The sequence below is a fragment of the Rhipicephalus microplus genome, chromosome 8 (assembly GCF_043290135.1).
Source record: "Rhipicephalus microplus isolate Deutch F79 chromosome 8, USDA_Rmic, whole genome shotgun sequence".
Taxonomy (NCBI): Eukaryota; Metazoa; Arthropoda; class Arachnida; order Ixodida; family Ixodidae; genus Rhipicephalus; species Rhipicephalus microplus.
The window spans coordinates 46,281,245-46,297,095 of NC_134707.1; the positions used below are offsets into that span (position 1 = coordinate 46,281,245).

The 15,851-nt window shown below is 42.6% G+C and overlaps 1 protein-coding gene across 2 annotated transcripts in view; it reads right to left on the reverse strand.

The window, feature by feature from the left end:
• LOC119165380 (uncharacterized) overlaps positions 1-11,486 on the reverse strand; it is a 20,593-nt gene extending 9,107 nt beyond the window's left edge. Inside the window, exons 1-5 of one of the 2 annotated variants that reach the window (XM_075870487.1) lie at positions 11,330-11,486; positions 8,604-8,668; positions 6,798-6,884; positions 4,557-4,614; positions 2,381-2,418 (exon numbers count right to left, since the gene is read on the reverse strand). In XM_075870487.1, coding sequence (XP_075726602.1) covers positions 2,381-2,418; positions 4,557-4,614; positions 6,798-6,884; positions 8,604-8,668; positions 11,330-11,378 — 297 coding nt within the window. In that variant the 5' untranslated portion in view covers positions 11,379-11,486. Of the gene's footprint in view, positions 1-2,380; positions 2,419-4,556; positions 4,615-6,797; positions 6,885-8,603; positions 8,669-11,159; positions 11,237-11,329 lie in introns of those variants that run through there. The other variant, XM_075870488.1, reaches the window with a different exon arrangement.
• Positions 11,487-15,851: the final 4,365 nt, after the last annotated feature.

Below are 15,851 nucleotides of genomic sequence, written 5' to 3' on the forward strand. Positions count from 1 at the left end.
TGTTTCCAAATAAAACTCTGAGTATTTTGTTACCAGTGCACTTGTCTAATCAATTATGAGCGACCAGCTTTAACAATTGAAAAAAAATTGTTATTGGTGCGATATTTGTGTGCTGCACTTTCTTTTTTTGCCGGCTGCGAGAGCCAGCCAAGTTCTGCATTCTTCTGCTGCACCATACGATGTTGCTGAATGCTAATGTGGAGTATACTAGAGGATAAAACAACTGTACAATGTGCAGTAGAACTCCATGGCCTCTACTCTTGAGGACAGGAAGAAACCAATTTTAAATCTAAGGCTAGGAGACGTCGTCGTGTTATTGAACGCTCAAACTGTCCTCATTTGTCAAGTGTCTGTTCATTTCCGGTAAAATTGCTGTTCAACCTCGCCACAATCATCCCCGTAGATTTTCGAATGTTGACGTACACAGTGGGGAAAATTACAGGCGCGTGCCAATGTACAATGTCAGAAGAAGCTAACGCAAACCTTCAATAGCCATCGGAAGCATTTATCTTCCCACAAACCTTTCCGTCAAATTTTATTACGTGCCAAGTTACCGTTTTTTTTTAATATCAACTAAGTGTTTTCTCGAAATACACTTGATGCCTAGATAAAACTAAACGCTTTTAAAGCAAACATGAGGACCATTACGTTATTGCTATGAAAGCCTTTGTGTATCGTAGAAGGCTCGGCGAAGAAACAGATTCAGTTTTTTGGAATACAGCCTGCGTTCTTCTTGGATGGTCTTCTATACTATTGTTAGAACGGCGTCTAAATTTCTCCTAGTTGATCATGCTTTGCACAAATCAATGTATCGAACTCAGATGCATCGACCGAATAACAGGAACGCACACCATACGCGCTTAAAATGGATGTTGGTTCGAAGATATTTAAGACATCCGTCAGTCTTGATTTGAGAGTGAGATCACCGATGCTAAGCTGTTTGAAACACTTCGAAAACTCGCGAACACCATTCGTTTTATGTCTATACAATAATAGAAGCATGCATGTCTTTAACTATAGCAATGCTCCTCAAAAACTTCAAATGGACACGATTGCATTAATGTACGTGTGCTAACACATTTCCATTTTATAGCTATGACTAACGTGACGCCTTCAATAAAGAAGTGCGGAAGAAAGGAAAATATTTTGCTGTCGTTGCGGGCCACGTACCGCTTAGGATTTTTTTTAGGCATGCCGATGCCTAACGGGCCCGCGACGCAACAGAGAGACTTGGTCTTTCTGTTCCGACGTGGGAGTGGCCCGCAACGTGCTAAAGCGCTTTTCGGAGGATCAAATAAATTTCATCCATCTATGCCCATGCCATCGTGTCAGATGGTAAGGATGAACGGGCGACTGGAAAACATTCATTGAAAATATTTGTGTCTTGCTTACATTAAAAAAAATGTGCTGAGCCGCAGGTCGTAGTATCGAATCCGGGCGGTGGCGGCTGCATTTTCGGTGGAGGCGAAAATGCTGTAGGCCCGTGTGCTTTATTTTGGGTGTACGTTAAAGAACCCCGGCTGGTCTAAATTTCCAGAGTTCTCCACTATGGCGTCTTTTATAATCGTATGGTAGTTTTAGTACGTTAAACTTCACGTATCAATCATCAATTGAGAAAAGAACTGATACACCAAGAAAGGGTTTCTATATGCCAATGGCGCTCTGCTTTAGGCAAACCGCCTCATCATATGCATTTTTGCCGTAGGCGTGTGTCGCGTACTCCTCCACCTATCTATCTATCTATCTATCTATCTATCTATCTATCTATCTATCTATCTATCTATCTATCTATCTATCTATCTATCTATCTATCTATATATATATATATATATATAAATATATATATATATATATATATATATATATATATATATATATATATATATATATATATATATATATATATATATATATATGTATATATATATATATATATATATATATATATATATATATATATATATATATATATATATATATATATATATAGGGAGGAGTCAAAAGCTTCTTCGCAGCAAGCACTCCCCCCCCCCCCCACTGCCAAATACATGGAGCTGAATTTGCGCCCCCACCCCAGGCCGCAACACCCCCTCCCCATTTTTTGAGATTATACATTTCATTTATTTCACCATAATCGATACGTAATAATCTATACAGTTTGAACAAAGGTCGCATAGCATAGAGGAAAGTATCGTACATGGTGAGGATAGCAGGGTAAAAGCTATGATCTACAGCTTGACAAGCCCCACCACCCCGATATATCCGGGGCTGAGTTTGCACTCCCCGTCAAGATGACTAGTGGATTCCGCCAAACCCCGCATGGTTTCTACTGAACACCACCTTTCACGAATGCTTTAAACGGGAAAAATAAAATACTCACCCCGCGATAAACATCGTCGCACTGCCTTATTTTTGGTCCTGCAAAAAGAATTCAACGCTGTACTGCAATTACGTCTTCATGGGGTATACACGCATAAGAAAAGCTTCTTGGTTCTATCGCGCTGGTTGTCGTTGGCTAACGACGTGTAACAAACGACAAATGTCTTTTGCGTTCGATATTCCCAATAGTTGCCACTTGGGTGTGCATTTACCATATGTGATTTATGAAAGATTATTTATTTATTTATTTATTTATTTATTAGTATACCCTCGAGACCTAAAGTTTAAGACCCAGAGGGCGTTACAGAAGGGGTGGGTGCAATATGAACGTTGCGAGAATGATAATGACATCATTAAAGGAAATAAAACAAATTAGCATAGTTAAGAAAAGGTAATTCCTGACGGTAGTTTGGTGAAATCGTTCCAGTAACATATAAATATCGACCTCTATTATTACTAAGACATAAACGCCAATTCTGAAGTAGGCATTTTATGCCACTGTTGTTTTGAAACACGGTGACTAAAGGAGGTACCTAATGAAAAAAGAAATTTTCGAGAACAGTCCCATCTGTGTAGCTTGATCGAGCAAAGCATTATTATCGCATCACGTGAGTAAAAAAATCACAGCTTATACACGAAGTGAATGATGATGAGTGGGGCGAAGCATCCGTCTGTCAATACGTTCGTGCGTCCGTCAGTCCGTGCATGCGTCTATGCGTCTGATCCCGTTCGAGATCACTGACGGTGCGCGGATAACACCGACGAGACGTGAGTCGAGGAAGCCAAGCACAAGCGTCTTCAACGCACCCACCACTCTGCTTAGTTTATGCCCCACCAATGATCCGCCTCGTACGGTGACTTTTCAGGAGGCAGATAGAGGAACTCATTCTCCGTGTACCCAATTACAGCCCAGGCAGCATCCAATCAGAGAGTAGTGGTACAACGCCATCTAGAATATCCTTACTTAACTGAAGTTTCTATATGTACTTCTACCAGACACCGCCGTTTATTACATGGTTTGAGAGGTACTGCCTTTTTTATTCTCGTCTTTTTTCTCGGTTACGCGTTACGCATGACAAGGTTAGACTAAGCAGAGCTTCGCCCCTAAAAAAATGTGAATACCATGAAAAAAGATCGCAAAACATTCGTTCGTTTGAAAGTCGCAGGCTGCAAACGAAGTCCGCTGATGAGACCCCTAATCTAAGGCATAATAAAAACGAAGGAATATGTAAATATATAATATGTAAACATAGCGAGGGAGCGAGGACTCATAGCGAGGGAGTGGTTGCCCTAGGGGTTTGGTCCCTCCCTCTTTTTCTCCTTTCGAAATTGAGTGGGGGGTGTTTTACAGAGAGCAAATAATAATAACAATTGTTTTCCAGGGCCTTCAACAAAGTCCTCCCCGAAAGAAAATTCTCACTACAAGCCCGTGTAATGCAGTTGAATTAGAAATGCCGGTGGTGTTTTCTTATAAGTCGACAGACTGTACAGCACTTATTGTATGATAGTCGGCCACATTATATTTATAACATTAGGCTTGAAAAGAGCAAATAATGCGCCGGGCCTTCATTGCGTTCAGGCAACAGTACTCAAAGTAACCTTGATAATTGGTTTCGAAAAAAAAGTTTTGGAAAACAAATTCATGCCGCAATAAATTTTTCTACACCTTAAAGCAAATGCACACAGTCTTCGGACCCAAACAGGTCAGCGTCCATATCCACAAAAAAGCTTTTACGCTAGATTATTTCGTACGACAGCCCCACCGTAGTAGTATAGTAGTTGTGGCACTCGAATGCGAACCCGAAGGACGTAGGGTGGAATTCCGACTGCGGCGGCTGCATTTTAGATGGTGGCGAAAATTCTTGAGACCCATGTAGATAGATTTAGGTGCACGTTAAAGAACCCCAGGTTGTCTAAATTTTCGGAGCTCTCCAGTATGGCGCCTTTCATAATCATATCGTGGTTTTGGGACGTCAAGCCCTAGATGTTATTATCTTATGAGGACAAAATTGCAGCCAATTCGATGTCGCACATATCTTAGCGAAAGCTTTTCGCCATTAGAAGGACCCTGACAAACAAATACAAAGAAAGAACGTTTGTGAGCCTACGGCTTGACCATTTTCACAAATGAGTGAAAGAAACGTCAGCGGAATATATAGCAAGTAACGTATACTTACTCTGAACGATGCACTCTCCTCTGTAGCATCGGCCTGAACGACCGAAGAATGATGCAATCTGAAATCAAGCAAAAACACTAGAGTCAACAGGCTTTCATGACTTGAAACAAAGCTATCCTAATATGTAACGTAACTAATAAGACACATCCGTAAATTAGTGTCGTCCTGATGCTGCGTTCAAATTTATATATGCGAACACTGGCACAATGGTGACGTGATTGCACCGTATATGTATACGTATCTCCCAAAAATCCCAGAAAAAAAAAAGACTCCGGTGTGCGAAATCAAACTTGAGACCTCCGCGTCCTGAATGCGAAGCGTTAACCATTGAGCCACCGAGAGGTACCTCCTTGAAAGTTCAAACGGCAAGCTATTCATATCTACCACGTTCAGCTGTTGGCGGGCATCTTGGGGGGAGGGGGACTATGATGTTTTCAGCATTATCAGCAAGATGACTCAGTGAGCGCTCAGCGGCTCTCATCTCTCACGCGTACTTTGGCCCCCGTAGAGACTAAGGGGTGTACGCTCGATCGCGCGCCCTTATCTGGCAGTGGGGAGAATCATACGTCTTGGCTAGTCTTTGAGTTTCATCAGAACGATTCTGTTGTAATTACCGGGCGCTCAAAGGTCACTGCAATAGCGATGGAGGCGGAAATGTTGTAGGCCCGTGTGCTCAGATTTGGGTGCACGTTAAAGAACCCCAGGTGGTCGAAATTTCCGGAGCCCTCCACTACGGCGTCTCTCATAATCATATAGTGGTTTTGGGACGTTAAACCCCACATATCAATCAAAGGTCACTGCAATAGTTGCACAGCCTCCACTTTCGAAAAGGGCGCGCTTTTCAGACACAGCGAAGTAACAAGTGAGACGCTTATTTGCGTTAATCTGTATTTGTGAGTACGTTTTGTGCGTCCTTTGCGCGTGAGAAACGCGGGGCACGTGTTGATCTGCTTGCCATTTTGGGCGCGACTTTCCATCTTGTTGCTATCGCGTTGATTGCTTCGCGTTTGCAGCAAAGCTGTGACTTTTTGTTAATATGTGGGATACACGCACGTTGATCACAAAAGCATATTCAGTGCGCAGCATAAGGGGAAACAGTGGCTATCACATATAAGATAAACGTGCGTCAGAGTGAGATCAGAAGTGCGAATATTTAACGAAATGCTACATCGAGCCATCTCATACAATAGGACACTGTTGTCTCCTTGATATATGAATAAGTGGCGTCGTCTTCAAGCTTGGACAGCTAATAAGGGAGAATAAAGCATTCAATGGCAATGTGGAGTGAACGTCCTGTAGTCGTGTAGGCATTTGTACTTTCTGCGCAAGAGTGGTTGAAAACTACACAATATATTAGTAGTGGTAATCGGGTAAGTCAGAAACGGATCACTATTCTCAGCAAACTTTTGCACTATTTTCTATGGCTTATGTAAGGATACTCAGTTTTCACTCTCACAATGCACGATTTAAAAAAAAAAATATCTGATAATGCATATTGAGGCGGCAATTTTCTATGAAGACATGCACTAATAGAAATTCTCGTGGATAACTTTGCTGTGCTTTTGATTACAAATTTTATTTTATCATTTTATTCAAGGCCAAATTGTCCCGATTCCCCTTGGGGCACACCACAAGACTAAAGGCTGAGTGATAGCCTGATTAGGCCGTGCCACCCTGGCAGCAACGCGCAACACACCAACAGGTATTATTAGCACAGAATGCAATACTATATTGTCACGTGGACGTACTGTCACGTATTGTTCAATATGGGTTGCACGATTTGACAGAAATATGAGTAGAGTGCAAAAAACAAAAACAAAATGGTCATTGGAGTAGTGGCCATACAACAAACGCGTAAGTATAATTTAGACCCCATAGAAAGAGGTTCATCACACGATTCAAATACTATAATCATGCAAAATTCATTCTTGAATCTGTTTTGTCAAATATCACTTTTATTAAAACGACTGATTTATTTGTATCAAAAAGCCTGTTGAAATTAGCCTAGTAGCAGTCAATGCTGCTCCTTCCTACTTTTTCAGATTTGCGTGCACGTTAAGGAATCCCAGGTATTCGAAATTTCAGGACCCCTTCTCTACGGCGTCTCTCATAATCATATGGTGGTTTTGAGACGTTAAACGCCAGATATCAATCAACAATACATTCTTCCTATTTCTTAACAGCACGAAGTCACTGATACAATACAACAGGAAGATATTTTATAAATACTGGTCAACTTACCCGACAGCGTGCGCCGTCTGGTAGTACTCCTTGATAGACACCCTCATATGTATAACACAGGTAGCCACACGGATTTTGTGGCTGCGGCTGAAAGTTAAAAGCAAAATGTCATTCACACAGCGATAATTAAGCTGAGTTTGCGTGATTTTCTGTCTTAAGAAGAAGTATTCAAAATATTATGAATTGGACATTTTACGTACGAAGGCCGTGATAAAGTCACGTGGTCATGATGTTAACGAAGGAAGATACGGAACAGAGCGTGGACTGTCGACAATAGAGAGTTTTAGTACTGCATACGCTGCGTACGTGGCGGCGTTGCGTACGTAAGGACGCCACGTTCTGCGTAGTGCGCATGCGCAGACCGCAACGCGCACGTATCGCGTTACGTACGCAGCCGCTACGTACGCACGCATGAGATGCGTGCGTGCGTACGTATGAGCTGATCACGACACCGCGAGACTTCGTTTTGCAAAATGGCAGCATCGAAGGCAAGCACCGACCGGCTCTGTGGCTTAAAATATGGCCATAATCTGGCTATAGCACTTGGATTGGCTCATTTTGGTTGTCAACAACACGTGCTTCTATTTTGATCTACCAGATGGCGCAACACGCTTCACGCTCGTTACGTACGCGGGTACTACGGCGTACTAAAAGCCGATTAGTGGTAAACGACGCCACGTAACGCAAGGCGCTTGCGTGATGCGTACGTAGCACCATTCCGCAGTACTAAAACTCTCTAATCTTATCGGCGGCAACGTGCGATGGCATTTATGCACGCAGCGTTGAACATTCGAGTGCGATCACTCGTGGCGATTTTGTTCCAGAACCAACTCAGCTGTTCGCATTTTGGCGCTCAAGCACAACAGATGATCGGAAAGATATTCTGGCGCGGATCACGCAAAGAAGTATCTACACGTGCGATGTGCCCGCAACGTAAAACTTAGAAAGGATGGTGTGCCACCATATGTTCGAGGCACGCCGCGGTGCGGGGCACCACGGATTAGGTTTTAGCTTCCCAATCTCTTGTAACTAGCGTTTAATTACGAATATACATGTATTTTTGCGGTTTGCTAAGTTAGTGCAGTCGCCAGGATATTATCACAGATATTAACAGTGCTGTATATTAGTCGCTATGGGGCTATGGCTAAGCACTGTTACGCCAGGTTTTTATATGTCCCTTCTTGTTAATCAAAAATAATAAAAAAGAAACTAAATAAAAAATTCAAGACCATTCGTCTAGTTGGAAACGGTTGACTAATGGAGCAATGTATATGTCTTCCTGCTATAAAATGTCCCAACGTCTTTGTGTGAAAGTTCACATTAAATTTATCGGGAATTCTAACAGGGCTACGCGTATGTTCCAGGTGTGTTTTGTAATTCTGTGAACGCTTAATTTCTGTCATTGCCTCTCATATTCTCTCCTCGCCGAAGATTTAGCGTATAGATTTACGTAAATCATGGTTAAAACGAAAACAAAGTCTTCAAACTGCGTCCAAAGGCGCGATACTTGGGCACCTCATGTGATGAAAGATTAGTTTTGTTCTGCTTTCATCAGCCCACAGACTCGCTATTTTGGGGGACAAGGGAAACAAGTAGGCATGTGACCAAACTGTTGCGTATCTGTATGTCTCCGTACTGTCGTATAGGACTTGTTTGAAACTACGGAGAGCCAGTTACCACGAGAAGCAGTACAGCAGAATCCAGAAATTTATATTTTTTATGCTTCATGATGCACCAAACAGGACAAATGATTAGCAGTACTACAGCTATGACACTGCTGCCTGTCAAACTGCCTAGTGCACTTACCCCCATGAAGAATCCACTGCAAAGGTGTGGCTGGTGCTCTTTACGGGACTCGGCCCATGAGATGCCTGTTGGTGACAATAGGAAACATACGGTATTAGGGTGTCTGGCGTGTGTTGCATAAGTGTATCGAGAGCTCGCAGAAAATTCAAAGGCAAATGACAGTGGCAATCAGCTGGTGACGTATAAAACTCACTGGTAATGTGTGACGCCTTTTGGTTAGGTTTTGACCAGTTTCAGGTCTCAGGCTTCGCTCCCCGTGTAAGCGTAAGCGCCATGAAGGTATCGATAAAAGATTTTTAATTTAGAAGCATTTCAGGGGCGTGGTGGCGTACATACCTTGAGATCTCGGTGATTAGATTTTGCGTGATAAGTGTTTTTCGTACAATTCCTAGCCTACTTCTTTTGAAAATGATGCATTTTATGAATTCATTAGGATAACATTTTTTTGTGCTAAATTGAATTAGAGGACCTCGAAACTTTATCTTGACCAATATGTCTAAAAATATTTATGTATACTAGCCCAAACCACATTAAAAAAAATTTTGATCTGCACATTGCAGAGCAACTGAGTTTGCAGAAGCAACGCTTGTGCGATGAAAACATCGCTGCCAGGCGTTCTTTTCGCAGCAGGAAGGCGAAAGTACAACAATAAACGTCGATCAGGTCATTCAATGTAGCTCAATAAAAGTGACTCGCTGAAGGAGTATGTATATTTCGTTTTTTAACCTAGTTTGTATTTATGATTTTTTTTTCACATTGCAGTTAACTTTTTTACCCCCCCCCCCCCCTAAAAAAAGCTTCAACGAGATTTCAGTGCGTTTATGCATTTACGACCAGAGAACTGAGAGTCCTTGATACCGATTTCCTGCGTCACAACACACTCAGGTATGTCGACAATTTAATGACAATTGTCCTCGTAGAAAAAATTCGCGACTGTTCTTGGCAATTCAGGACTGTTCTTGGACTTTTTTTTTTCGCAAAAAATCGCTGGTTTTCTTCGGCCTTCGCACCAGCCATCATAGGAACAATGGGCACAGGTGTTACATTATCTGCAAGCCATTGGTCATACATGAACGGCCAGCATGCGGGAGACCATGAGCTCTACCTCGGCTTTTTTTTTCTTTTGCTCTCACAGCCGAATAACATTCTTGCACAATGTTTCCCTCGCTGTTGGCACGGACGTTGAAAACGTGGCTGCTCTCTGTATTTTACGCAGCTGCATCCGCCCAGCTGAGCATAAAAATAAAGAATTTCTTCCCTGCCACGCAAGCCCGCTAGGTATTGGTGTCGTACACAAATCGCAGTGCCCGATACGTTGGATCAGTCGGTTCGGGGCCCAGCTGTTGACCCAAAGTTCGCCTATTCGATGGCCGCCACGGTGGCTACATTTCCGTCGAGGGGAAGTGGTGTAGAGGCCTATGTACTGTGCGACGTCATTTGCATGTTGAAGAATACCAGGTGGTCGAAATTCCCGAATCCCTCTACTATGGTGTCCCTCATAATTAGATTGTGGCTTTGAGACGTAAAATTCCACATAACGTTATGAATTGAGTGTACAATAATAATCCAGCCGAATGTGTCGCCTGAAAAAGGCATGTGCCACATTTAGTTTTTTGAGCCATCAGACCTTGTATTTAGAAGACACCTCGCAAAAAGTACTGAATGTGATTTATTTTGACTTGTAAAAACGAGTTTATTAGCAACGTTAAATAGGACAGCCACTCTGAGTGTCATTTTGCGGTGCTTCAGAGAGCTTCCCACTTCATTCGAGTTCACTTGAGCTTAATGAGCTGCTGTTCATAATCAGCTAGTGTCAGCCACGCACTGTTGAAGTTATTGAAGTTAGTCCTGGTGAAGCTTATATGCGTACGTTGTAGCTCGTCACTGCATTATTTTTGGCCAATTTCATGCTTACAACATGAAGCTGAGCGTGAAGCACCCACTTGAAATCTAAAATTTCAACCTGACGTTCCGTTTTGATTTGTAGGTATAGCAGCTTTCGTTACTCCACTGCACAAGAAAAAAAACAAAACAAAAAAAATGTAGGAAGATAACTACGAAGTTGGTTAGTCTATGGTACGCCGTGCAGATTTTCAAACCTTTTCAGACCTCTAGACATCAATAGGAATGCTCATTATGTGAACTGCGCCTTCTAGCATATCATATTCCAGCGCAATTACACTTCCAAGAGCAGTCTCTTGAAGCTACTGTGCGGTCGGTCACACTTGAAGCGAGGCCTAAACACATTGTACTCGTTGCCAAGAACGCGGTCATCATCTCATCATCTCATCATCTCAGGCTTCAGTAGTTAGAAAACAAGCAAAGGTGCAGGCAAAGACGGAATAAGAATTTCGCTTTCTTGAGTACGAGAAAAGAAAAAAAAAAAAACCTTTGGTCTCCCGATCGATGTGCCATAAGGAAGAAAAAAGACCATTCGATGCTTCTGGTTAACGAGTGAACCTCCTAGCCTTATCAACAGTTGTAAGAATGGGGATTCCTAAAAAAAGGAAACTAAAAATTCAGTTCATATATTATGAGAAGAAAACAAAAGCTTACAGCATGGACGCTGTCACTGAACATGTAGATTGTGACGGCTTTCTTGGAAACTGTGATCACGGGACGCCGATTAGACTTGGTGCTCAGTTATGAGGACGCCGCTGCAAACTACTGATTAAGTAAAAAAAAAGTATCAACTCAAGTAGAGTTACAAGAAAATGTGCGCTTACCAGCCAGCGTCAGAAGAACGCATGCCATGTAGCGCTTTGATTGCGCCATCTTGCATTAGCAGTGGTCGCCACGCGTGGGTACTCTGATGTGCACCTGCCTTAAACCCAGTGTCGTTTTTTTTAGCACGCGAGGAGCTGTGAAAAGAGTCATTGTTGCACCTCAAGAAAGGATAGCAAAACTCGAGGCAGCGGCCATGTGGAACAGTAGTAAGCAAAATACAGCTATTTTTCCAGCCATGGATAACAAAAGAACATGCATAACAATGAACTCCGAAGTAGATTTATGCTACTTTGTGCTCTCTTTTTTTTTTCATTAATTCCGGTGACTCACAGCATGTTCACTGTTGCCAGTTGGTTAGAAGCTTTAATAAAGGTGGTCATTTTGACCTACTATGGGTCAGAATAAGGACTACTTACTATAAGAGACTTAAAGGGACTCGTTGTGATAGTTAACGGAATGTGCTTTCTATGCGGAATGCCACTTTTTTGGCGTGTGGAGGCTTGAATGCTTTCACCTACGAGAAAAAAAGACATAGAAAAAACTGGTTAACAATGCAATGGTTTCTGAATACATCTAAGGTCGTTTGACTTCACTTTACATGGTGCTACATGATGCATTGTGGTAGTGTGCGGGTTTGAAGCTGCTAAAGCGTAGCGGGGTGGATAAGAGAGGCAAGCCGGTGCATTGCTGTGTGACATTTTTTTTAGCACGAGAATGCGATCTCTTTGTAATGGTATCAACAAGTTAGACGTCTAGCGTCTGTCAGAGGAAAGAACACTACGCCTACTGCGTCACCGTCCAGATTTAACATCGAGACGGTACAACCGCTACTGGGCTTTGGGCAATATACTGCAATGTCTGAAAAAATCCAAGTGGAACAACTCACTCGTCGTTTTTTTGCACCTTATCGGCAGTGCAGAAGGCCCCAGTTATAAAGTGTGTTGCAGCCCGGAGATAATGGAACATATCTTGTGCATCTGCCCGCGATATATCGCGCAAAAAAAATTTGATGGTCACCGTGTTGTTGAAGTGTAAGAAGCAACAAGTATCTCAAAATGCTCTGTTGGGACGACTACCTCGTCATCACCGCAACACTCCGAAAGCGTTGAAGAGCTTTTTATGTGCGACAGAACCCGACAAGGGACTATAAATTGATTCGATCTTCTAAGGTTTCTTTATAACCACCTTCCTCATCATTAAGAACACCTTCGTTCTCTCCTTTCTTTTTTATATTTCACTTCCCCCTCTTTCCTAACGCCGAGTAGCATGCCAGAAAATTGATTCCAGCTGACCTATCAGGCTTTTTGCCACAATAAACAGTCCTATCTCTCTCTCTCGCTCCCTGAGTAGAATGCTCTTGTGTGGGTGCGTTGGTGTGTGTGTGCTTTATTTAAGTTTATCGCTTCATGCAGTCTCGCACTTTCCCATCCCGGTGCAGGATAGCACGTCAGATTGTACCATCCAAGTAACCTTCTTGCCAATTCATTTTCCCTGTGCAAGACAGAAATATCAGTTTGACACTGTCTTCTGCAACGAAAGTGACGTACTGAGCAGGGTGTTTTCGGAAGAAGTGCGATACTTCTCATAAGTTGATGCCGATCGAGTTACGCAAGTAACTGTTGTCTTTAGTGTGATGCTGTTTCAAAGGATTCTCTGATGGTTCACCCTCGTGAAGAAACGTGTACACACGAAAATCCGACAGATAATAAAGCATGCACGAATTGAACCTTTATTTCGTAGATGGGTATGACTCTCAGCCGCACTTCGGAAAGAGGTGGGGTAGAGATTGTTGGGTGTACCACGTAGGCTGTACACCCTACAGCTGTAAGCCCATGACCTGTACTCCCAACAACTGTACACACAAGACATGTACCGTAACCGAGCTGTGCACCTCACTAACATCAGTTCGTGTTGATCCATTTTCAGTAGAGACTCAATGGCGTTGCTCTCGTGCGAGTTGGTCGACCTCTTTTACACCACTCGTAACAGGACACTTCTATTTTTATTTATTTATTTTACCATACTGCCGCCTAGATCGCAGGAGTGGATACAGAACAGAAAACAAATTGCAATACAAGTCAAGACGTACAGAGAATGAAGATCTGTGATTAGTGATGTACAAAATGAATTCACGGGATAGAGCTTTAACATGGCCGGGCAGCGCATTACATAATTCAATGATGCGGATAAAAAAACTCTATTTATACGAGTTTGTTCAGTGATTAAAAGGAGACATGTTCAAATCATGATGAAGTGGAAGTTGGTTTGGCAGGTGTAATTTAGTCGCTGAGTGAAGGGAATTAGAGACTTTAATGAGAGCGCAAAAGAACTTTAGCGATTTAACATGACGACGAAAAAAGAAAGCAGTAAGCTGAAGTCTGTGAAGATGAGAACTAGGTGAAAAATACCTGTCGTAGCGACAATATATGAAGCGGACGGCTTTCTTTTGCACGGATTCCATTTTTTTTATGTCAGATATGTTGTGAGGATTCCATATGACAGAGAGTCCTACTCGAGTAGTTGGCGAACTAAGGTTTGGTAAGTCAGGAGCCTTATGTTAGGTGGGGCCAAACGTAGAGTACGTTGTTGGTACCCCGGTCTTCTAAGGGCGCGGTTACACATTACATCATTGTGATGTAACCAAGACAGAGTTAGTGAATAAAATGCCTAAATATTTGTATTCAGACACATTTTTCAGAGGCACACCACGAAACGAATAAAGAAAAAGAGAGAAAAAAGAGCGTTTGTTAAATGATATGGAGACAGTTTTACGTAAGTTTATTTGCATCTGCCAAGTGTCACATCATGATTGGATTGATGCAAATCATTGGAGGTTTTAATCGTATGGTAAAGACACAGTCGCCAGCGCACACGCGAATTTTAACGGGAATGTTATGTGGTAAATCTTTTATGTAAATTAAAATGTAGAGGGCCTAGTAAGGAGCCTTGAGGCATGCCGGAAGTTACACTGAAAACAGATGATTGAAAAGACCTAAATTGTACGTACTGAAACCTATTCGAAAGAAAAGAAGAAATCCAATTAACTAATGCATGATTGTTCCAAATGATGGAGAGCTTTTGGTCACAAGTGCTTTCTTGCTTCATTAAATTGTTGCACAATGCCTAAGCTTCTTATGTCGTTGAGTGGCAGGTGTAGATGTGTAGGGAGTCGCTCGCTGGATTCCGTGCCGACCGGTTGTGCACCCGCGCGCTCCGCGCGCTTGCGACCTTCGGCGTCACCGTAGCTCTGGCCGACTGGGCTCGCCCTACGTCACCTCCTGCCGCCGACGACAGTGAAGCTCTGACTTACTGGACCTGCTCAACGCCATCTACAGACGCCGACAACATCTCTCGCAAGTGTACCCCGTCCTCGGACTCCAGTGACAGTGCTTCCATCTTTCCTGTCTCTCCTATCCCCTCAGTTTGTTGTTGCTTCTTCTTCCTCTTTTCTATGCCTTTACTTCTACCCTTTTTATCCCTCCTCACCCCCATCCCTTGTGAGCTCTGTGGCGGTGTCGCTCACTGAAGCAGACAATAACGGGGCTCACTTTTCTCTTCCTTTCTCTATCTTAAAAACCACTCACACAGGTGCAGATGTGTGTTATTTGTCATGGGAAATCAGCTCTGCATAATTCTTGACAATTCGGGGACCGGGGCTAAGTGTAAAAAATGCAATCACCATCATTATCATCATCATCATCATTATCATCATCATCATCATCATCATCATTGATCATCCTTACTACGCGCACTGTAGGGCAAAGGCCTCTCCCATGATCAACAATCAACCCGGTCTTGTGCTTTCCATTGCCACGTTGTACCCACAAATTTTTTATATAATCGGCTTACCTAACTTTCTGTACCCCCTTCGTGCATTTGCCTTTCCTGGGGATCCAGTCAGTTACCTTTAATGACCAGCGGTTATCCTGCTTACGTGCTACGTGTCCAGCCCATGTTCGTTTCTTTTTCTTGATTTCAACTAAAATATTCCTAAACCCCGGTTTGTTAATGACCCACTATGCTCTATTGTTGTCTCTTAAGGTTACAACTATAATTTTTCTTTCCATCGCTCAGTGCGTCATCCTCAATTAAAGCTGAACCCTCTTTGTAAGCCTCTAGGTTTCTGCTCCGTAGGTAAGAAGTGGTAAGGTGCAGATGGTATATACTTTCCTCTTGAGGGTTAGGGGCAGATTACCACTCATTATTTGAGAATGCTTGCCGAATGTTACCCAACCCGTTTTTTTTTATTCTAGCTATTTCACTCTCATGGTTTGGCTCCGTGGTTACTACCTGTCCTGAGCATGCATATTCCTTTACAACTTCCAGCATCTTTCCACCTATCGCAAAGTGCTATTTTCTGCCGAGACTGTTTCACATTACTTTAGTTTGGCGCATATTGATTTTCAGACCTACTTTTATGCTTTCCGTGTCCTGTTCAGTAATTATGAGCTGTAATTCCTCCCCTCAGTTTCTCATCAAGACAATGTCATCAGTGAATCGCAAGTTATTAAGCTACTCTCC